Here is a 25,886-nt window from a genome sequence, read left to right as displayed (position 1 = left end):
AACTATGAGCTAAGCTGTGTAGGGCTACCCAAGATGGACAGGTCATGGTGGAGAGTTCTGACAAACCATGGATCACTGGAGAACGGAATGGCAAACCACTTCAGTATTCTTGCCTTGAGAACCCATTGAACAGTATGAAAAGGGAAAAAGATAGGACACTGAAAGATGAACTCCCCAGGTCAGTAGGTGCCCAGTATGCCACCAGAAATTGGTGGAGAAATAACTCCAGAGAGAATGGGGAGACAGAGCCAAAGCAAAAACAACACCCAGTTGTGGATGTTACTGGTGATGGAAGTAAAGCCTGATGCTGTAAAAAGCAATATTGCATAGGAACCTGGAATGTTAGGTCCATGAATCAAGGCAAATTGGAAGTGGTCACACAGGAGATGGCAAGAGTGAACGTTGACATTTTAGGTATCAGCGAACTAAAATGGACTGGAATGGGTGAATTTAACTCAGATGATCATTACATCTACTACTGTGGGCAGGAATCCCTTAGAAGAAATGGAGCAGCCATCATAGTAATAAAAGAGTCCAAAATGCAGTACTTGGGTGCAATCTCAAAAATGACAGAATGATCTCTGTTCATATCCAAGGCAAACCATTCAATATCACGGTAATCCAAGCCTAGGCCCTGACCAGTAATGTTGAAGCTGAAGTTGAATGGTTCTATGAAGACCTACAAGATCTTCTAGAACTAACACCCAAAAAAGATGTCCTTTTCATTATAGGGGACTGGAATGCAAAAGTAGGAAGTCAAGAAATACCTGGAGAAACAGGCAAATTTGACCTTGCAGTACAGAATGAAGCAGGGCAAAGGCTAACAAAGTTTTGTCAAGAGAAGGCACTGGTCATAGCAACCACCCTCTTCCAACAACACAAGAGAAGACTCTACACATGGACATCACCAGATGGTCAACACCAAAATCAGATTGATTATATTCTTTGCAGCCAAAGATGGAGAAGCTCTATACAGTCAGCAAAAACAAGACTGGGAGCTGACTGTGTCTCAGATCATGAACTTCTTATAGCCAAGTTAAGACAAATTGAAAAAGTAGGGAAAACCACTAGACCATTCAGGTATGACCTAAATCAAATCCCTTATGACTATACAGTGGAAGTGACAAACAGACTCAAGGGATTAGATCTGATAGAGTGCCTGAAGAACTATGGACAGAGGTTCATGACATTGTACAGGAGGCAGTGATCTAGACTATCCCCAAGAAAAATAAATGCAAAAAGGCAAAGTGATTGTCTGAGGAGGCCTTACAAACAGTTATGAAAAGAAGACAAGTGAAAGGCAAAGGAGAAAAGGAAAGCTATACCCATTTGAATGCAGAGTTCGAAAGAATAGGAAGGAGAGATAAGAAAGCCTTCCTCAGTGATCAATGCAAAGAAATAGAGGAAAACAATAGAATGGGAAAGATTAGGGATCTCTTCAGGAAAATTAAATACCAAGAGAACTTTTCATGCAAAGATGGGCTCAATAAAGGACAGAAATGGTGTGGACCTAACAGAAGGAGAAGATATCAAGAAGAGATAGCAAGAATACACAGAAGAACTATACAAAAAAGATTTTCACGACCCAGATAATCACCATAGTGTGATCACTCACCTAGAGCCAGACATCCTGGAATGTGAAGTCAAGTGGGCCTTAGGAAGCATCACTACAAACAAAGCTAGAGGAGGTGATGGAATTCCAGTTGAGCTATTTCAAATATAAAAGATGATGGTGTGAAAGTGCTGCACTCAATATGCCAGAAAATTTGGAAAACTCAGCAGTGGCAACAGAATTGGAAAAGGTCAGTTTTCATTCCAATCCTAAAGAAAGGCAAGGCCAAAGAGTGCTCAATTGCACTCTTTTGTGCACTCAATTGCACAATTGCACTCATCACACATGCTAGCAAAGTGATGCTCAAAATTCTCCAAGCCAGGTTTCAACAGTATGTGAACCATGAACTTTCCGATGTTCAAGCTGGATTTAGAAAAGGCAGAGGAAACAGAGGTCAAATTGCCAACATCTGCTGGTTCATCAAAAAAGCAAGAGAGTTCCAGAAAAACATCTATTTCTGCTTTATTGACTATGCCAAAGCCTTTGACTTTGTGGATCACAACAAAATGTGAAATATTCTTCAAGAGATGGGAATACCAGGTCACCTGACCTGCCTCCTGAGAAATCTGGATGCAGGTCAAGAAGCAACAGTTAGAACTGGATATGGAACAACAGACTTGTCCCAAATTTGGAAAGGAGTACATCAAGGCTATATATTGTCACCTTGCTTACTTAACTTGTATACAGAGTATATCACAAGAAATGGCGGACTGGATGAAACACAAGCTGGAATCAAGATTGGCGAGAGAAATATCAATAACCTCAGATATGCAGATGACACCACACTTATGGCAGAATGTGAAGAAGAACCACAGAGTCTCTTGATGAAAGTGAAAGAGGAGAGTGAAAAAGTTGGCTTAAAGCTCAACATTCAGAAAACTTAAGATCATGGCATCTGGTCCCATCACTTCATGGCAAATAGATAGGGAAACAATGGAATCAGTGACAGACTTTATTTTGGGGGGCTCCAAAATTGCTGCAGATGGTGACTATGGTAATGAAATTAAAAGACCCTTGCTCCTTGGAAGAAAAGTTATGACCAACCTAGACAGGCATATTAAAAAGCAGAGACATTACTTGTATGACCAACCTAGACAGGCATATTAAAAAGCAGAGACATTACTTTGTCATTAAAGGTCCATCTAGTCAAAACTATGGTTTTTCCAGTAGTCATATATGGATGTGAGAATTGGACTATAAAGAAAGCGGAGTGCCAAAGTATTGATGCTTTTGAACTGCGGTGTTGGATAAGACTCTTGAGAGGCCCTCGGTCTGCAAGGAGGTCCAACCAGTTCATCCTAAAGGAAATCAGTCCTGAATATTCACTGGAAGGACTGATGTTGAAGCTGAAACTCCAATACTTTGGCCATCTGATGCAAAGAGCTGACTCATTGGAAAATACCCTAATGCTGGGAAAGATTGAAGGCATGAGAAGAAGGGGATGACAGAGGATGAGTTGGCTGGATAGGATCACTGACTCAATAGACATGAGTTTGAGTAAACTCCAGGAGTTGGTGATGGAGAGGGAAGCCTCATGTGCTGCAGTCCACCGGGTCACAAAGAGTTGGACACGACTTAGCGAACTGAACTGAACTGAACGGCCTGTGGTATTTTGTTACAGCAGCCTGAATATACTAAGACAGTGAACATCTATCTGAGTGAAGGGTGATGCTGATACTCTGTTCCATATGTCATTGCAAATTCTTCATGAAAATATATATATTAGACTAGAGTTCAATCAGGTCACAAAACCAAACAGTGTAACCTAAACAAGGAAAGTTGAATTCAAAGTATGATTGATTACACAAGGGTGTTACCTACTGAGGAGACCAGAAATGTCTAATGAATGCAGAAGAGAAGAGATGGAAAAGTCACTACTCCTAAGACTGAGGCAGAGCACCCAGGGAAGGAACAGAACCCAGACAGTTGAGACCTGGGATGAGACCAGACTTTGTTAAAGAGGATGCAGCCATAGCCCACTTGATGGTGAAATTTGCTGAGGTTCCAGGAAGGCAGAACTCCTTTGGTACTTGGTCTCTAGTAACTGAGTTGCTCCACCACAGAACTTACTGGAAAAAAACTTACTGGCAGAGTCCCAAGGAAAGCTGCCCATGATAAGGGGCTGTACCAGAGGATTCACTGGAAAGTCACCATCTACAGTGGTAGGGGAAGGTGCCATCTGAGCATCAGCAGAATTTACTGGGCCTGCCATGTGCTATCTTCCTGAGTTTACCTTGTAGAACTCATTCTTATGAGGCTAGCATGTAGGGAAGTTGCCCACTGGGCTCCTCAGGGAAAGCTGCCCAAGGGTGCTGCTGTGTGGCTGAACATCACCTTCTGAGAGTAATACACAGCACAACCAGGAAAAGAAACCTCCAGCTTCCTCAGGGTAACTTCCTACAGCCTCTGTTGATAGAATTCAACATCATCCCAGTGAGTAAAGGAGAAATGTTTATAGGTTCCAGTTCCACTATCACAAAGCAGGCCATGAAGAACAGCTTTGAAACCAAGAGGGAAGAACTTAATAACTTGCACAAATATACAGTAAGAAATGTTTTATGAGACACGACTGTTAGCCAGATTCCTAGCAAACATTTCCTTGGGAAGCCTATAAAATGATGCATTTGCTATTTATAATAGGAGATGTTTAAAGTAGAATTTCTTCATGAGTTATATTATCCTAATATTACATTAATATGATGCTATATAGTTATTTTAAGCAAAAGTGATGAAGCCCAAACAGCAACTTGAGGGGGAAAAAAAAAGGAAATGTAATAATGCATAGGCTTGTTATGAAAAATAAACTGGAGTACATATTTTCCCTCCCAGAAATTTTCCAAAATGAAATTAGTTTTTGCATTAAAATGCTGGAATTGAGAGGCTTTAATTTTTGCTCTTTTAAATTTTCTTAATTGGATATACTACACTTATAATAAAAACTTAAGCTAAGCTAAGTCACTTCAGTCATATCCGACTCTATGCGACCCCATAGACGGCAGCCCACCAGGCTCCCCTGTCCCTGGGATTCTCCAGGCAAGAACACTGGAGTGGGTTGCCATTTCCTTCTCCAGTGCATGAAAGTGAAGAGTGAAAGTGAAGTTGCTTAGTAGTGTCTGACTCTTAGCGACCCCATGGACCGCAGCCTACCAGGCTCCTCCGTCCATGGGATTTTCCAGGCAAGGGTACTGGAGTGGGGTGCCATTGCCTTCTCCGAATAAAAACTTACACACGCTCAAATCAAAATCAGGTGTTTAGACAAACTACTGCACAAAATCATCAGCAATTTCTCTTTAGAGATGCACTGGGTCACAATCTTGACTGATCCCATCCCCATGAGTGGCAGCATGCACCAGGGCTACACGGAACTCTGCAAGTCTCTTGAATTAACCGTATTTTTTCACCCTTCATGCCTTGTCATATACAACTTCTTCCATGAGACTAATTCTTCCTCTACTGCAGTATCTGCATAATTCAGCTCATGTCACCTGCTTTTCAGAAATTTACAGTGGTTTTCAATCACTGTCTTTGCCCTTACAAGCATGGTTGCTATTTATTCCTCCTCTGCTTATAAGATACTTAGATATTCTCTAAGATACTTAAAGTATACTTATACATATACTTATATAAGATACTTATATATTCTCCACTTATAAGACACTTAGAAATATTCTAAAAATATTTAATACTCTTTTGAGTCAATTCTAGTTCAATATTTAATACACTACATTGTAATTTTGGTTTATTTATCTATGTCTCTTTTCAATAATGTGAACTATTCCTTCCAGCCTTGTATTTCTAGTCATTGATACTATTGCTGGTATGCAGTAAGCAAAGAACAAAGTATAATTGAATGAACAAGTATTCATATATATATGAACTATTTTTTTTCTAGGAAGTAGTATTAAAAAGCCTTATAGTAAAGACTATTGATTTTCATCTTCTGTTCTGTTTTCAACCTTATCCCCTGCTTATATTTTCTGGGTTTGTTTGTTTGGTTGGTTGGTTGGTTGGTTGATTTCTCTCAGGAGTAACTGAATTCTCTTCCACTTTTACATTGATCCCTTGATACAGTGTGGAATAATAAATGATAAATAATAAACATTAAAGGTAGAAATGAAATCCTAGAGTTCACTAAGATACAGTGTTGTCTAAAACTCTCCATTTAAACTATGTTAATGTCCCTAGTGATGTAAGCAATGGTCTAATGCAGAAATAATCTTCCTCTAGTTTCCCTGTAGAAACATTTCCCTAGAGTAACAATTAAGGACTATTCGCCCCACTCATGGTGTCCCGAAGGAGGAAAGATTTAATTGATTGTGAATTCGGGAGGGGAAAAAAAACAAAGTATACTTAATCAACTCATTGATTTTTTTTTTTTCTTTTCTAATCTATCTTCCTGTAGGACAGAAGTTATAGTCTCCAATCTGGCTTCTCTTGGTAATAAAGAAGACTTCTATTTTTTATTTCCATCTTATAGATGGAATTCTAATGTCTAGTTTGCCTTTAGTTTGAAACTTAAGTAGGAAAAAATGATTTAATAACCGCCACCTAAAACTTCAGTACAATCAAAAGCATGCTATGTCCTTTGAGAGCTGTTCTCTTTACCCCTGCATGCTAAATTGCTTCAGTCATGTCTGACTCTTTGCAACCCCAAGGACTGTAGCCCACCAGGCTCCTCTGTCCATGGGATTCTCCAGGCAAGAATACTGGAGTGGGTTGCCGTGCCCTCCTCCAGGGGATCTTCCCTACCCAGGGAACAAATCCATGTCTCTTATGTGTCCTGCATTGGCAGGCGGGTTCTTTACCATTAGCGCCACCTGGGAAGCCCTCCCTTCTTCACTATGGCACATAAAATACCAGTGGGCAACCCTGATTGATGCTGCAGGGGAGATAAATAATATTAAAAGTGCTGATTATGTACAATTTCCAATGTACTAACTTTATCCCTACATCTTTCCCTTCTACTCTTGAAAACTAATGAGGATGCAAAAACAAGTGAAATGTTACTTAGGGAAATCACTGACTATACCTTAACTTCCTTTAAAAAAATTATTTATAAATTTTAAAATGATTTCATCTTTATTAGCAGGTATTATTAAGAACTAATAATTTCCAAGTTCTAAAGATGAACATATCAGTGTTATGATCTTAGGGTGGCAACTACCACTCTGGAGAATCCCACAGTGCATCAGGCCAGCTAGGAAAAGTTTTATTCTAACAAGGAATTCTATAATAGTCTCAACCAAATGGTCAAACTTGCTTGGAAGACAACACTATTAATTTTCTTTGAAAAGTTCAGTGATTCTCCACCTATAATTCCAAATGCCTTTATTTAACCCAAAGATTTGTGTTCATCCGACTGAATATAAGTACTGTTTCCTCTTCATATTACACGTGCTATCCACACACTGGAAATAGAGTAATAAACATGAGGGTATTATTAGAATGATACAATGTTCTGACAACATTAACCAATTGTTCTTACTGTTCAAATGCCATCAGGCAGATAATTTTCACATCATTAATTATAGTCATCGTCAAGAAATGCTAGAAGCAGCATTTTTAAATGAAAGATAAGGATTTAAGACATAATACCTTGCTTAATGGGATTATATAAATGTCTGATTAGTCAATAAGCACACATTATGTAAAAAAAACTGTTATTTAGATTCTATATTAGTGCAATCATGTAAAAGAGCCAGAGTGTGGTATTCACATGCAATGTTCTATAAAATATTGATATACGGAAAACAGAGTGACCCTAATTCAAAACTGTAGAATTAATCCAACCAGTGGTACTGTCATCTTATAAATTACTTTCAATATTAGTATAAGCCTCTCTTCTCCTATCACAAAAGCTTAAGTTTCAGGACACCTGGATCATGCTGATATTTGGAAGAAAATAAACATCCTAGTAGCAGGTTTTTAGGATGCTTTGCCAACATGGCAGATGTAGACAGATGTTCATTTCCGTTTGCAATCTGCATCGTGAAGTTCAGAATTTCCATTAACTTCAAAGAAGACTTGGAATACTGAAGCTACACTTAGAGATAACACAAAGTACTGGGTATAATAATGTAAGTCATACCGAACTGGGTGCAAAGTGTAACCGACTGCAATATATATAACATAAAAATGTATGCCATGCAAAAGTTGTAATGCCAATCTATATGTCAAAACAAGGTATCTTACTAATCATTTTGAGGAAGATTATGGAACTGCAGTGTTTCTTTATACTTTTCTAACTAATTATGCATCTTAAACAAGAATTTGGAAAATTGGGTCTTATATAAACAGAATGAAATAGCAACCTGAATTGGAATAAATGTTTCAGTATCACTTAAAACTAGTCTCCTAAAATAGCTGGTAGCTAAACATAATGGAAGCAAACCTCAGGGAAGACAGAGTTAGAAGAATGTAAAAATCTCTAAGTCTTCTTTCTGCTTTTAGGGAAACAGTATCTAAAATATCTGAGTATAATTTTTTAAAGATAATGGGTCTCTATAGTTTGATTTCTACAAGATCCTTTAAAATTCATACAAGTTACAGGTGCAAAGATAATCTTCATGGTTTGTTCATATCCTTCCCCTCTCAATTTCATTTCAGTGTTGCTGGGTTCTACCTCTGTGAAAATGGCAATGTATGCATAAATTTAATCTACTTGCTTTCATGTTAACACTCTCTTTTCCCTTTTAGAGAAGTTCACTTTTCAACCTGAGAATTTAAAATTTGAAATGCAGAAATATTAGAATAATATTTCTATAATAACAGAAATATTTCTATAAAATAACAAATATTTGATAAATTTTCTATAATCCTTATACACAGAGAAAACTACATAGCAGTTTGTTGTATTTTATGTTTTTAATTAAATGTTTATAATTGACAGGTTATTTTTCATATCTTTTGGTTATCAATAGATCACAATATGTTACTCTGAAAAACATGCCTCTGCCTCTAGACTGAAGGGTATAATTGATGTTTGATTTTACTACTGAATTAACCTATTGGGTTGGCTAAAAGGTTCATTTAGTCTTTTCTATAAGATCTTAACCCAATACCTTAAACAGTATGTCATGGACATTTTCTATTCACTGATAAGTAAACTAAGACAGCATTTTATAGGTAACCATATTCATTCTATAATTTACTTAATAATGTACCAGATTCTATCATGCCATGTACCATAATTTACTGAAAGTTTTCTGAGTGTCTGACTTTTTCTAATATTTTGCTACAACAGATAGTGGAGCTTTGGAAGTATTTTGTGATTTGCTATCTACTTATGATTTCATTTGAAATAAATTTTCTAAAGTAGGTTTGCTGAGTCAAATGGTTTACAAAAGAGTAAGGATTCTTACTTATTTTAACAAGTTGTCCCACATGAAAAGTCATACCAGCGAACTCACACAGATAGCCCAGCAGTTTATGTAAGTTCTAGCTTCTCCATATCCTCATTAATGCTGTAAAGGGTATTTTTTTTTTTCATCTTTGAGGCTTTGATAAGCATTCATGACTTATCAAATAATAAACATCTCATTTTCAGTGGGTTTCTTTGACTGCTAGTGAGATCTGTGATTCTCTCTCTGCTGAAACACTCCCTGCTAAACAACAGCATTTCTCCTCAATGTCAAGGAGCTTAACTAATGTATCAATTCTCAGAATATTTTATCTTTCCAACATCAAACCTTGAAACTCACTGTATGGGTATTGATCTTCAACTGTGTAGATTTCAAAACCGTCCCTGAATAAACTGTAAGTAAGCTGGTGGGCATTTGGAGAATCAGGTGGACTCCAGGAAAGATTGATAGCAGAAGAACTTTGAACTTGTCCTCTGGGTGGAGGTTGCTGGGATGGAGCTAAATTACAATGAAGAGAGCATGTATTAGCAAAGGCAATCAATAATGACACAAGTAAACTGAAGTAAAATACCCAGCAAAGAGGTCTTTCTGATTCAAGATTACTTTATCAAGAAGACATGTGGTTTACCAAGACATTAATAAACAAAGGACATACATCATGTGTTCTCTAAAACAAAGCTTTTTATCTATAAATATAAAACACATTTGTAGGTCAACACAGCTGACATAAATATGGTTGGGGAAAAACCACAAAAGTTTACATTAAGCACTTACTTTTACTGAAGCATCATTGACGTATTCATTTCAGATGTATAACATAGTGATTTGATGCTTGTTTATATTATGTACCATATAGAGTTATTACAGTATTATTAACTATATCCCCTGTGTTGTACATTACATCCCCATGACTTATTTTGTGATAAGTTTGTACATATTAATCCCCTTCATCTATTTCACCCATTCCCTTACCCTTACCCCCACCCTACTCCTTTGGCAACCACTAGTTTATTCTGTGTCTGTTAATCTGTATCTGCTTTATTTGCTCATTTTTTAAGATTCCACATATAAATGGAAACATACAGTATTTGTCTTACTCTTCTTTCTTTGGGTTTTTTTGAGAAATCATCCAAATATGCATATTCATTTTCTACTTAATTAATTTAAAAGTTGACATAAATTATATTGAAACTTGAAATATAAGTCATATAATTTTTAGACTTTTAAGAGAAAGCTTTCCATTCCATTAAGCACAATGTCTCATCAAGCTCCACAGAGCACAGTGTGAAAGAATAAAAGTTAGTGATACAAACAGCTATGGATGCTAAGGATGTTAGTCTAAACATTAGCAAGAAACAATTTAAGTGTACTACATGAACACACAAAGTACCTGTTAGAGGTGCCATGACTGCTTTTAACACCTGTTAAAAATGCTGGGATCGTAACATAGAAAACAGCTTATGGTTACCAAAGGGGAAAGCAGGGGGCAGTGGGGCGTTAAGGGATAAATTGCGAGTTTGGGATTCAAAGATACATACTACTATATATAAAACAGATAACAAGGACCTATTGCTTAGCACAGGAAACTATATTCAGTATCTTATAATAATCTATAATGGGAAAAATCTGAAAAATAATAAACACCCACACATATATATAACTGAATCATTTTGTTGTACACCTGAAACTAACACAACATTGTAACAACTATACTTCAATTTAAAAATGCTGTGATTGTTAGAGATTATATGATTGCTTCCATTAGGAATGTAACAGCATTCATCTCATTATTTTAGTGATATCTTTATAGTATATAAATATATTTTTTGAACACTTTGTTTCTTATCACTGTGTATTTTTTCTTAGTCTCTGTATTTTGAAGAGTAAGTCTACATTTTTCTCCAGAATATAAAAAGGTGAAGGAGAAAAACAATATCTAGCTATATTTCAAGGGCAATCAACCACCAGTTTATTTATCCCTTTCTGGTTTAAGATACATAAGCCTTCAACCATTAGGGAAGCATAATCTAATCAGATTTTCTCATTAAAGAATATAACAAAGGCACATGTTACCATTATCTTATTTTTAAAACCATTACTTTTAATGAATCAAATAATTATCAGTATTTTTATATGAAATATATACAGTCACTAAGTGATAATTAATGTTTCAGAAGACAAGAGTGCACTCACATGATTTAATAAAGATCTAAAACTATTTTCAAATGGGTGGGCAGAGGGCAAAGAAACTAAAAGGCATGGAGCAGTACTCTGGGAAGTAACAGCAAAGCTTTTTCACTCTTTATGTCATGGGCCAAGACCAACCCCAGGTTCAGTGATTCACTAGAAACTCATTCACTCATCTTAAGTCCCACCCTTGGGTAAGATTTATTACAGAGGAAGGATACAGATTACAGTCAACATAGGGTAAAGGCACACGGGGGAAGCCTGAGGGAAGCCAAGCACAAGCTTGCTGTCACACAGGATGTGTTTAATTCCCCCAGCAAGACACGAACACACACATGAAATGTTGCCAACCAGGGAAGTTGATTAGAAACTCCGTACCCAGGGTTCATACAGAAACCGTTCATGATAGGCAGCCTCTATCTCCCACATACCATAATTTCAGACTCCCAGAAGGAAAGCAGGTGTTAAGCAAAAAACATGTCATTTATGCAAAATTTAAGGGAGAGTGAGCCGCTCGACAATTCTGAGGATGGTGGGAAATGTTAAAAAAAAATCCAAGTTCCCAGATGGCCACCAAATGCCAACTTTGTAAGCAAATCTTTCTGAAGAAAGCATTCAAGCCTGCTATGTCAGCTTTCCCTGCACTTATACCTAGCTCAAAGGGGCACAGCTCTCAGGGACACAGAGGGATGTGAGAAGAGCATCATTTGACCCCTCAATGAAGGGCAGCACCAGCCCAAGGCCACTCCTACACACAGTCAGGGGGCTAGGGATTAAATATTCTGACTCCCCTTTCTCCCAGCCCTCTTCCAGATGACTGGAAGGTTCCTACTTGTAGCTGGAGCCAACTGAAAGTCATGGAGCAAGGAAACCTGCTGATGTGGACCACCAAATCTTGGGGGACCGAGTACAGTTAGAAGTATAGAGTAGCAATGCTAAGTCATCCTGCACACCAGGCAAGGACTCCCAAAGAGCTATTACTAATTTATTGGTACTCATATACTCCACTTTAAAGCCATGCTACAGATGAATAACAACATTTTAAGAAAGTGTATCAAGACCACTGAATTTGAAATGCGTAAAATTCCATCTCTTATACATAGGCTCCCTGAAGACAGTGTCTCCAGACCTATAGTAGATGATGTTGATGTCATATTTTTTGAGGAAAAATATTCAACATAGATACATTGTCATTCTTCCTCTTTTATCTATTTTGTGGTGGTTGGTGGGGGGCAGTTCATTGTTATGTTGGGCTTCCCTGGTAGCTCAGCTGGTAAAGAATCTGCCTGCAATGCAGGAGATTCCTGTTTGATTCCTGGGTTGGGAAGATCCCCTGGAAAAGGGAACATCTACTCAATCCAGTATTCTGGCCTGGAGAATTCCATGAACTCCAAAGTCCATGGGGTTGCAAAGAGTTGGACACGACTGAGCGACTTTCACTAGCACTTTTCACATTGTTATGTTAAAATTCCAACTGTCTGTATGCCTATTTAGATATAGGACAAGAGTATTAACAATCTCAAAATGACACACCAAAAGAGAATTATTTCCAAATAGCACTTTATATATTTTAATTCAAAGACATGCCATATTTTAATACAGTCACTTTGGTTGGTTTAATACTGACAGCACATCTGAACTTTCAATGAATTTATTTTAAGGCTCTAAATCCAATTTTTCTTGGTGGAACTCCAAAAACTCATAAACTGCCTCATCTCCAGTACTTTCAGAGAGTCTTGTAATCCATGGCAACATAATATTTTTTAGAGACTATTAGTGATTACATCTAAAACTCTGCATGCTCTCAGGAACACAAAAGATTTCAGAGTTAGAGCAATTAAAACTGACCTTCAGACTATTTTCTAAGACAGCAAAATACTATCTTAGTGTTTTGTGGGATGACTGAAACAAAGATATTTCAGTTCCATGTCAAAGGATGTAGAAAATGATTTGCATTGCATGAAAATTTCCTTGGCAATATACACAATCACACACATATATACACACCTGGGCTCTTTCAAATGTTAAATTTCATTACTTTTTCGGACCATCTCTAACAACAATCTTGTCTGATTTCACAGTATAAATGAATAGTGCTTGTTTGACATTTAAATGAGAATTTTCAAAGACCTGAGGTTTAGATAGTTCAATACCACTCTAAGAAAAATTATTTGGAAATCCTGGGCATGAGATGACTTAAACCCACTTTTATGTGCTGAAAGTAGGATTCTAAGAAAATGATCATACACTCATTAATCAAAATAGCAAAGAATGTCATTTGTATATAGACTCTCTTTTAAGGAAGGAAAGTATAATATTGTGACTACATCTCTCAGTTGGGGACTATATCCCAGCTTTAGGACTTTGGTAACTGTATGATTATAGCCAAATTTTAGTCGGATGCTCTGCACCTTTCCTCATTTATAACATAATAATTTCTACCTCTGAGGGCCAAAGCAACTATTATAAATATGTTCTAAAAATTAAAGGAAACTATGATAATTATAAAGCCTCTTGATGAACGTGAAAGAGGAGAGTGAAAAAGTTGGCTTAAAGCTCAACATTCAGAAAACTAAGATCACAGCATCTGGTCCCATCACCTCATGGGAAATAGATGGGGAGGCAGTGGAAACAGTGTCAGACTTTATTTTTTGGGCTCCAAGATCACTGCAGATGGTGATTGCAGCCATGAAATTAAAAGACGCTTACTCCTTGGAAGGAAAGTTAGGACCAACCTAGACAGCATATTAAAACGCAGAGACATTACTTTGCCAACAAAGGTCCGTCTGGTCAAGGCTATGGTTTTTCCAGTGGTCATGTATGGATGTGAGAGTTGGACTACAAAGAAAGCTGAGTGCTGAAGAATTGATGCTTTTGAACTACGGTGTTGGAGAAGACTCTTGAGAGTCCCTTGGATGGCAAGGAGATCCAACCAGTCCATCCTAAAGGAGATCAGTCCTGGGTGTTCATTGGAAGGACTGATGCTGAAGCTGAAACTCCAGTACTTTGGCCACCTCATGCGAAGAGTTGACTCATTGGAAGAGACCCTGATGCTGGGAGGGATTGGGGGCAGGAGGAGAAGGGGATGACAGAGGATGAGATGGCTGGATGGTAACACTGACTCGATGGGCATGAGTCTGAGTAAACTCCATGAGTTGGTGATGGACAGGGAGGCCTGGCCTGCTGCGATTCATGGGGTTGCAAAGAGTTGGACACGACTGAGTGATTGAACTGAACTGAACTGAACTGATGATAATCATGTTTCAATAAAGAGGAAATTTCAATACAGAAACAGAATGCATAAAAACACCAAAACCCAGATGAACAACTGAACTATAACTGAAATGGAAAGTTCTCTAAAGAGGGCTCAATGGTAGATTTGAAATGAAAGAAGAAAAAAATCAGAAGAAAAAGAAGAGAAAAAGCTTCCATGATCCTCCAGTGGGTAAGACTCCATGCTTCCAATGCAGGGGGCCCAGGATTGATTCTTGGTCAGAGAATTAAATCCCACATGCCACAGCTGAGAGCTTGCATGTCACAACTAATGATCCTGTGTGCTGCAAAAGAGACTGAAGATCCTATATGCTGCAACTAATACCCAGCAAGACAAATAAATATTAACACAAGAATCAGTAAACTTGACATAAAGCAACAAACAGAACTTAAAAGATACACCAATATGACTTATCCAATCCAAATAACAAAGAAAAAAATGAACAAACGTGAAAAGAGCCTCAGAGACCTGAGAGAAAATGTCAGATATACCACGGGCCAGTATATGTGCAATAGGAATGAACCATAAAAGAGAGAAAAGAGACAGAAAGGAGAAAAAAGATTTGAAGAAATATTGGCTCAAACTTTTCAAATTCCATGTAAAACACTTATCTCCAGTTCCAAAAAGCATAATGAATCCAAGCAGGATACACACAAAGTGATTCAGACCTCAACACAGCACAATCAAACCTGAGAAAGACAAAGACGAAATCTTGAAAGCAGCAAGAGAAAAACGATTCATACACAACCAAAGGAAAATACAACTAAAGGCTTACAGAAACAATGGATGCCAGAATGTAGTAAAATGACATATTTAAAGTCCTAAAAGCAAAAAAAAAAGTTTGTACCAAGAATTCTCTATCTAGAACAATCTACTCATCAAAAATAAGATAAAATAAAGGTATTCTCCAGTATTTTTTTAAAAAACTAAGAAAATTCATTATTAGAAATTTGGCCCTACAAAACCTAGAAATACTGGATACAGATTGAAAATAATAAAGCAATCCATCAAGCTAAAAGGAAATGATAAAGAGAATATACTGAATCATGTGAAGATAGAAAAAAACCCAGGAAGTAGTACATATGTGGGTAAATTATGTGGATAAATATTGAAGTTGGTTCTAATTTCAAGACTAAAGCTACAGTAATCAAAACAACATGGCATAAGAAGAGACAAAAGGATAAATGGTCTAGGAGAGAGAACTTAGTATGATCAATTGACTTTCTTATGTGGCAACATATAAATAACAAAATTTACCATTTTAGCCATTTTTAGAGTATGTTTTAGAGGCATTAGGCACACTTAGAATGTTGTGTAACCATGCTATTCCTTCTAACACTTTTAAGTTATCCTAAACAGAAACTCCATAGCCGCTGAGCAACTTTTCGCCCCTTGCAGCCTCTTTACTTTCCATGTGTATATCATGTGTGTGCTCAGTCACGGCCGACTTTGTAGCCGCCTGGACTGTAGCCCGCCAGGCTCCTCTGTCCATAGGACTTTCCAGGCAAGAATACTGGAGTGCGTTGCCACGTCCTCCTTCAGGGGATCTTCCCGATCCAGGGATTGAACCCACATCTCCGGTGTCTCCTGCATTAGCAGATGGGTTTTTTACCAGTAGTGCCACCTGGGAAGCCCTGTGTATGTGTATGAATTTGCCTATTCTAGGTATCTCATATAAATGCAATTATGTAATACCTTTTTTTTAATTTGACTTATTCTGCTTAGCATAATGTTTTCAAAGTTTAACCATGTTGTGCATGCTCAGTCACTAAGTTGTGTTTGACTCTCTGTGACCCCATGGTCTTTGTGACCCCGCCAGGCTCCTCTGTCCCTGGGAACCATATTAGAATATATATTAGCATTTCATTCATTTTTATGGATGAAAGATATTCAATTGTGTGTATATATCACATTTTTCTTATATACTTATCCTTTGATGGACACTTCGGTTTTTTCTGCCTTTTGAGTATTGTGACTATTGTTACATAAATGCTGGTATACATATATCTGCTTAACTTACTGCTTTTAATTCTTAGGAGTATTTACTTAAGGGGAGAAATGGCTAGATTACATAGTAATTCTGTGTTTAACATTTTAGGAAGCATCAAACTATGTTTCACAGTGACTATACCATTTTACAGACCCACCAGCAATACATAACTGTACCAATTTCTCTGTAGCCTTGCCAAACTTGTTATTTTACATATGTTGAGATGGGGCATCTAAGTGAGTATAAAGTGGTATCTCATTGTGGCTTTGGTTTGCTTTCCCTAATAAGCAATGATATCGAGTATCTTTTCAAGTGTTTATTTACTATATGTATATTTTCTTTCAAAAATGCCTAGTCAAATCCTTTGTCCTTTTTTAAATTAAATTCTTTGGTTTTTGTTGTTGAGCTATAGTTCTTTAAATATTCTAGATACTAATCGCCTATCAGATATTGATTTATATTATTTTCTCCCATTTTGTGAGTTGTCTTTTCACTCTCTTAATAGTGTATTTTGATGGCAAAATTTTGGATTTTGAAGAACTCAGATTTATCTTTTTCCTGTTTTTTTTTTCCTATGACTTTTGTGTCATATCAAGGAAAACCTTACCAAATCTAAAGTGATGAAGTTTTTATCTTAGGTTTTTCATATGGCTTTGGCTCTTAAATTTAGGTCTTAGATCTACCATTAGTTAATTTTTATATATGGTGAAAGGTAAATGTTCAATTTCAATCTTTTGCATGTGAATAAGTTTCCCTAATATTATTTATTCAAAATACTGCCCTTTATTCATTAAATGGTCTAAACACCCTTGTTTAAATCAACTGACCAGTATATAAGGGTTTATCTATGGGTCCACTAATCTATTTCTTTGGTCTATATAGTTATATTTATGCCATTACATTATTTTGATTACTGTAGATTTCTCATTATTTTGAAGTCAGGAACTGCAAGTCCTCCAACATGAAAAGGTATTCCAATTGTCTTCTTTTCCAAGATTGTTTTAGCCTTGAGATTTCATTTTAATTTAAGATGGGTTTTCCTATTGTTGCAAAAAAATGCCATTGGGATTTTGATAGGAATTTGACTGACTCTGTAGACTGCTGGTGGTCTTGACATTTTAATGATATTAAATCTCCCAATCCACAATATGGAATGTCTTTCAATAATTTATGCCTTATTCAATTTTTTAGGAATGTTTTTATAGTTTTCAAGTGTTCAAGTCTTTCTTCTTCTTAAATTTATTACTAAGAATTGTATTCATTGTGATGCCACTGTAAACAGAATTGCTTTCTTAATTTCCTTTTCTTTTGTTCATTGCTAGAAACACAACTGCTTTTAGGTGTTGATCTTGTATCATGCAACTTTGCTGAATTTGTTTATTAGCTCTAGTAGCTTTCTTGTGGATTCTTTGGGATTTTCTCTATATAGGATTATGTCATCTGCAAGCAGAGATAGCTTTACTTCTTTCAAATTTGGATGTCTTTTTATTTCTTTTTCTTGTCTATTTGTTCTGGTTAGAACTTCTAGTATAATGTTGAATAACAGCCACAAAAGTGGGCATCCTTGTAATATACTTGATCTGAGTGGAAAAGCTATTAGTATTTGAATACAATACTAATACAATACTATTGAATACAATTAATACTATTGAATACAATACTAATACATCGACATTCTGGAAATCAATGAACTAAAATGGGCTGGAATGGGTGAATTTAACTCAGATGACCATTATTTCTACTACTGTGGGCAGGAATCCCTTAGAAGAAATGGAGTAGCCATCACAGTCAACAAAAGAGTCCAAAATGCAGTACTTGGATGCAGTCTCAAAAACAACAGAATGATCTCTGTTTGGTTCCAAGGCAAAGCATTCAATATCATGGTAATCCAAGCCTATGCCCTGACCAGTAATGCTGAAGAAGCTGAACGGTTCTTTGAAGACTACAAGACGTTTTAGAACTAACACCCAAAAAATATGTCTTTTTCATTATAGGGGACTGGAATGCAAAAGTAGGAAGTCAAGAAACACCTGGAGTAACAGGCAAATTTGGCCTTGGAGTACAGAATGCAGCAGCGCAAACACTAATAGAGTTTTGCCAAGAGAAGGCACTGGTCATAGCAAACACCCTCTTCCAAAAACACAAGAAAAGACTCTACACATGGACATCACCAGATGGCCAACACCGAAATCAGATTGATTATATTCTTTGCAGCCAAAGATGGAGAAGCTAACGCATATATATGGAATTTTAAAAGATGGTAACAATAACCCTATATGCAGGACAGAAAAAGAGACACAGATGTATAGAACAGACTTTTGGACTCTGTGGGAGAAGGCGAGGGTGGGATGATCGGAGAGAATAGCATTGAAACATGTATATTATCAAGTGTGAAACAGATCGCCAGCCCAGGTTGGATGCATGAAACAAGTGCTCAGGGCTGGTGCACTGGGAAGACCCAGAGGGATGGGATGGGGAGGGAGCTGGAAGCGGGGATCAGGATGGGGAACACATGTAAATCCATGGCTGATTCATGTCAATGTATGGCAAAAACCACTACAATATTGTAAAGTAATTAGCCTCCAACTAATAAAAATAAATGAAAAACAAAGCAAACAAACAAACAAAAAAGATGAAGAAGCTCTATACAATCAGCAAAAACAAGACCAGGAGCAGACTGTGGCTCAGATCATGAACTCCTTCTTGGAAAATTCAGACTTAAATTGAAGAAAGTGGGGAAAACCACTAAACCATTCAGGTATGACCTAAATCATTTCCCTTATGATTATACAGTGGAAGTGAGAAATATATCTAAGGGACTAGATCTGATAGAGTGCCTGATGAACTATGGACAGAGATTCATGACATGGTACAGGAGACAGGGATCAAGACTATCCCCAAGAAAAAGAAATACAAAAAAGCAAAATGGCTGTCTAAGGAGGCCTTACAATTAGCTGTGAAAAGAAGAGAAGTGAAAAGCAAAGGAGGAAAGGAAAGAATTAAGCATCTGAATGCAGAATTCCAAAGAATAGCAAGGAGAGATAAGAAAGCCTTCCTCAGTGATCACTGCAAAGAAATAGAGGAAAACAATAGAATGGGAAAGACTAGAGATCTCAAGAAAATTAGATATACCAAGGAACATTTCATGCAAAGATGGGTTCAATAAAGGACAGAAATGGTATGGACTTGACAGAAGCAGAAGATATTAAGAAGAGGTGGCAAAAATACACAGAGAACTGTACAAAAAAGATCTTCATGACCCAGTTAATCTGACAGTGTGATCACTCACCTAGAGCCAGACATCCTGGAATATGAAGTCAAGTGGGCCTTAGGAAGCATCACTACAAACAAAGCTAGTGGAGGTGATGAAATTCCAGTTGAGCTATTTCAAATCCAAAAGATGATTCTGTGAAAGTGCTATATTCAATATGTCAGCAAATTTGGAAAACTCAGCAGTGGCCACAGGACTGGGAAAGGTCAGTTTTCATTCCAATCACAAAGAAAGGCAATGCCAAAGAATGCTCAGACTACCGCACAATTGCACTCATCTCACACGCTTGTAAAGTAATGCCCAAAATTCTCCAAGCCAGGCTTCAGCAATATGTGAACTGTGAATGTCCAGGTGTTCAAGCTGGCTTTAGAAAAGGCAGAGGAACCAGACATCAAATTGCCAATATCCACTGGATCATCAAAAAAGAAAGAGAATTCCAGAAAAACATCTATTTCTGCTTTATTGACTTTGCTGAAGCCTTTGACTGTGTGGATAACAACAAACTGGAAAATTCTGAAAGAGATGGGAATACCAGACCACCTGACCTGCCTCTTGAGAAACCTGTATGCAGGTCAGGAAGCAACAGTTAGAGCTGGACATGGAACAACAGACTGGTTCCAAATCAGGAAAGGAGTATGTCAAGGCTGTATATTGTCACCCTGCTTATTTAACTTATATGCAGAGTACATCATGAGAAACGCTGGGGTGGAAGAAGCACAGGCTGGAATCAAGATTGCCGGGAGAAATATCAATAACCTCAGATATGCAGATGACACCACCTTTATGGCAGAAAGTGAAGAAGAACTAAAGAACCTCTTGATGAAAGTGAAAGAGGAGAGTGAAAAAGTTGGCTTAAAGCTCAACATTCAGAAAACTAAGATCATGACATCCAGTCCCATCACTTCATGGCAAATAGATGGGGAACAGTGGAAACAGTGGCTGACTTCATTTTGGGGGGCTGCAAAATCACTGCAGATGGTGACTGCAGCCATGAAATTAAAAGACCCTTACTCCTTGGAAGGAAAGTTATGACCAACCTATACAGCATATTGAAAAGCAGAGACATTACTTTGCCAACAAAGGTCCAGGCTATGGTTTTTCCAGTGGTCATGTATGGATGTGAGAGTTGGACTATAAAAAAAGCTGAGCCCCGAAGAATTGATGCTTTTGAACTGTGGTGTTGGAGAAGACTCTTGAGAGTCCCTTGGACTGCAGGGAGATCCAACCAGTCCATTCTAAAGGAGATCAGTCCTGGGTGTTCATTGAAAGGACTGATGCTGAAGCTGAAACTCCAATACTTTGGCCACCTGTTGCAAAGAGCTGAGTCATTTGAAAGACCCTGATGCTGGGAAAGATTGAGGGCAGGAGGAGAAGGGGGCGGCAGAGGATGAAATGGTTGGATGACATCACCGACTCAATGGACATGGGTTTGGTTAAACTCCAGGAGTTGGTGATGGACAGGTAGTACTGGCATGCTGCAGTTCATGGGGTTGCAAAGAGTCGGACACGGCTGAGCAACTGAACTGAACTGAACTATATGAATATGAGTATAATGTTAGCCATTGGGTCAGTTGATTTTTTGCCTATACACCTGGATAGCTTAATAAGGAAAGGTTATAATCATTTTAAAGGTATGTTAATAGAACATTTGAATATCCATGTTTCAAAAAATAAAAATGAAATAAAGAAGAAAGATGCTAATCATAGACCTAATATGAAAGCTAAAAAAACAAAATTTCGTATGATAATACAGGATAAAATCTTTGTTGCACTGGGTCAAGAAAACTTTCTTAGATAAAATGCAAAAAATTATGATCCAACAAAAAAATATTAACTTTGGTAAATTACACTTCATCACAATTAAAAGCTCTTGGTTTTAAAAACATACCATTAAGAAAATTTTAAATATAATTCACAAAATGGGAGGAAATATTTACAATTTGTATCTCAAGTATATAAAGAATTCTTTAACTCAGTAAGATAAGCAACTCAATTAAAACATGGGCAAAAGACATAAAAAACATTTACCAAGGAAAACACAGGAATAGTAAATAAAAACATGAAAAGGTACTCAAAAGCATTCGTCAGTACAAAAAAAATGCAAATTAAAAACTACAGTGAGATACTACTATCTCACACACATAAAGTGACTATAATAATATATTGAAAGTCACTCAGTCTTGTCTGACTCTTTGCAACCCCATATACTGAAGCCTGCCAGGTTTCTCTGTCCATGGGAATTCTCCAGGCAAGAATATTGCAGTGGGTAGCCATTCCCTTCTCCAGGAAATCTTTCCAATGCAGGGATGGAACCCAGGTCTATCTGCATTGCAGGCAGACTCTTTACTGTCTGAGCCGCCAGGGAAGCCCATAATGATACATGCTCAATGCCAACACTGCTGAGGTCATAGAGAAACTGGATCTCCCAAAAATTGTATGTGGAAATGCAAAATAGTATAGCCATGATGGTAAATAATTTGAAAGTTTCTGAAAAAGTTCAAAACACACTCACCATATCCTCACTATGCTCTAAGACAAACCTAAGAGACATAAAAACATGTCCATATGAAGACTTGTACCCATGTGTTCATGATAGTGTTATTCATAATGGATAAACACTGGAAACAATTAATATGCACAACAACTCAATGGATAAACAAAATATAGTAAATGGTATCTTACTCAGCAATTAAAAGGAATTAATAATACTGAAAAACAAAAACATGGATGAATCTCAAAAATACAGTGCTAAGAGAAAGGAATCAGATACAAAAACCTAAATATTGTATGATTTCATTTATATTAAATATTTTAAATAGGCAAAATTGTGTCAGGAACTAGATAACAAGTTACTTGAAGTGGGAATTGACTGAAAATGGGTACATGGGAACTTTTCTGAAGTGATAGAAATATTTAATGACTGGATTATAGTTATGCTTGCACAACAATAAATTTAGTGATATTCAACAAACCGTACACTTAAAATGGTTAAATTTATGAGATATAAACCATATTTCAATAAAGCTGTTAACATAATAAGAGATTGATAGGTTTCTGGGAAGATGGCAGCGTAGGAAGAACCAGGAATCTGTTTTCCCACCAAGACAACAGTTTGCACTGGCAGAATCTAATATAACCTCCTTGGAACTCTGGAGTCTATTGAAAGCTTGCAACTTCCAGGGGAAGGGTTGAATGGTAAATTGCAGTTAATTTTGACCAATTTTAGCTCTTTGTACAGTAGAAGTATCCATCTCCCACCCCTGCTCCATGAAAGAAAGCTGCACACGTGTTTCCGGAACAGAGTGCATACAGCCTGCAGGAACCAGAGTGGGCAAAAAGACCCTTTTGTCCAAATACTGGGAATCTGTGCTCTGATTACTGATTGTTGCTTCTTATCACAGAGGTGCAGACAAAAAGGACAGAGGCCATTGTTCAACCATCTGCACTACTGCAAGAACCCCCCTCAGAGATCAAAAGGACTTCAACAAGAAGTTTAAAAGCCAGTACTCTGTCCTTTTATTTTCCTCTTCTTACCCTTTTTGTAGTCAGTCAGATATTTATGTATGCATAAGTTATATATGTACTTAAATCTTTTTTATATTCAACTCACATTTATATTTATCCTTTCTTATCATTCACATTTTAAAATCTCTATTTACAGAGGATCCTATAGCTTTCCTTAAAGCAATTTTACTGTGGTAAAATATACATAGCATAAAATTTGGCAAGTTAACCATTTTTAAATGTACAGTTAAGTGATATTAAACACTTTCATAATGTTGTGCACCAACAAACTGGATAATCTCAATGAAAAGGACAAATTCCTAGAAAGACAAAACTTACGAAGACTAAATCCCAAAAAGTAAAGCATCTGAATAGACCTGTATTAGTAATGAAATTGAATCAGTAATCAAAATCTTGCAATAAAGAAAAGTCCTGGACTTGATTAATTAATTGGTAAAGTATATCAAACTAAATAAAAACCAATACCAATTCTTCTCAAACTTTTCCAAATATTTGAAGAGGAGGGAACCCTTCCTAACTCAGTCTCTGAGGCCAATATTTCCCTGATGCCAAAGCCAGAAAAAGGCAAAAGAAAAGACAACTACAGAACAATATGTCTCATGAATTGATGAAAATATCCTCAACAAAGTACTAGCAGATGAAATTCAGCAACATATTGGGATGATTATATACCATGATCAAGTGGGACTTATTCTTGGAATGCAAAGATGCTTCAACACACATAAATTGATCAATCAAAACATCACATTACAGAATGAGGAAAATTTAAACCACATAATCATCCAAACTGATACAGGAAAACAATTTGATAAAAGTCACACCCTTTCAAAAAATAAATAAATGAACTGGAATAAAAGGAAAATAATAGAATTCATATATGAATAAACCTTCAGCAAATATCACACTCAATGGTTGAAGACTTAAAGATTTTTCTCAAGGATCAGGAACAACACAAGGATTCCTGCTGTCATCATTTCTATTCAATCAATATAGTACTGCAAGTTCCAGCCAGAGCTATTAGACATAAAACAAAAATAAAAGACTCCCAAATCAAAAAGGAAAATTATCTTTGTTTATAGATGATCTTTTATGTAGAAAACCCTAAAGATTCCACATACACACAAAGCATTTAGAACTAATAAATGAATTAAGCAATGCTGCAAAATACAATACAAAGTCAATAAACAAAAATCAGTAGGCTTCCCAGGTGGCTCAGTGGTAAAGAATCTGTTGCTAATGCAGGAGAGGCATGAGACATGGGTTCAATCCCTGGTTCAGGAAGATCCCCTGGAGGAGGAAATGACAACCCACTCCAAAATTCTTGCCTGGAAAATTCCAGGGACAAAGGAGCCTGGTGGGCTACAGTCCACGGGGCTGCAAAAGAGTCAGATACACTGAACAGCAGGCATGGCAAACAAAAGTCCATAGTATCTCTATACACTGAAAATGAAAAATCTGTAAAGAAAATTATGAAAACAGTTACGATAGCATCAAAAAGAATCCTTAGGAATTAAATTAATCAAGGAGATAAAAGACACACCAAAAATTATAAAACTTTGTTGAAAGAAATTAAAGATGATGTAAAGGAATGGAAACACACCCAACCATGGATTAGAAGACTTAAAATTGTTGAATGCCAGTACTACCCAAAGAAATCTACAAATTTAATAGAATCTTTGTCAAAACCTCAGTGACATTTTTGCAGAAGTAGGAAATTCTCTAAATCCATATGCAATCTTAAGGGACTCGAAAATAATCAAAACAATCTGGAAAAAGAACAAAACTGGAAGATGTACACTTTTTGATATCAAACCTACAACAAAACTACAGTAATCAAATAATGTGGCCCTGGAATAAAGACAGATATATAAACCAAGGGAATAGAGTCCAGAAATAAAAACCCACCTATATAGTCAAATGATTTCTGACAAGGAAGCCAAGACCATTCAATAAGGGGTAGTAACGTCTATTCATGAAACTCAGAAAACTGGACATCTACATGCAAAAGAATGTAGATGGATCCTTATCTAACATCACCTATAAAAATTAACTGAAATAGATCAAAGATTTAAATGCAAGACCTAAAACTATAAAATTCTAATAAGAAAACTCAGGGGAAAAGCTTTGCAACATCGAGTTTGGCAATGATTTCTCACATGTTAAAACCACAGGTAACAAAAGAAAAAAACAGACAAGTAGGAGTCCATCAAAAAATTTAAAATTTGTTCACCAAAGACACTATCAACAGATTAAAAAGGCAGCCCACAGAATGAAAGAAAATATTTGCAAATCATATACCTGGCAAGGGACCAGCATCCATAATATATATGGAACTCCTACAACTCAACAGAAACAACAAAAAAATTCAATTAAGAAAGGGCAAAGTACTTGAGTAGGTATTTGTAAAAGAATCTACACAAGTAACCAATAAGGACATGAAAAGATGCTCAATATCAGTAACCATTGAGGAAATGCACATCTACAAAATTACAATGAGATAACATTTATATTATTAGGAAGGCTACTTTAAATAAACGGGAAAAAAATGTTGACGATGGTAGGGAAAATGGAATCCTTGGGCACTGTTGGCAAGAATGTAAAATGGTACAGCTGTTGTGAAAAGCAGCTTCCTCCAAAAAGTATAAGTAGAATTACCATATGATTCA

At 36.8% G+C, this 25,886-nt stretch overlaps 1 protein-coding gene across 2 annotated transcripts in view; it reads right to left on the bottom strand.

The window, feature by feature from the left end:
• Nucleotides 1–25,886, bottom strand: part of USH2A (usherin) — a 903,825-nt gene that overhangs the window by 671,492 nt on the left and 206,447 nt on the right. For both annotated transcript variants that reach the window (XM_070474523.1, XM_070474522.1), the window contains exon 15: nucleotides 9,313–9,471. In XM_070474523.1, coding sequence (XP_070330624.1) covers nucleotides 9,313–9,471 — 159 coding nt within the window. The remainder of the gene's footprint in view (nucleotides 1–9,312; nucleotides 9,472–25,886) is intronic.

Source organism: Odocoileus virginianus, chromosome 11, assembly GCF_023699985.2.
Source record: "Odocoileus virginianus isolate 20LAN1187 ecotype Illinois chromosome 11, Ovbor_1.2, whole genome shotgun sequence".
Classification (NCBI taxonomy): Eukaryota; Metazoa; Chordata; class Mammalia; order Artiodactyla; family Cervidae; genus Odocoileus; species Odocoileus virginianus.
The sequence above is the reverse complement of the archived record's forward strand: the minus strand, read 5'-3'. Positions and strand labels throughout refer to the sequence as shown.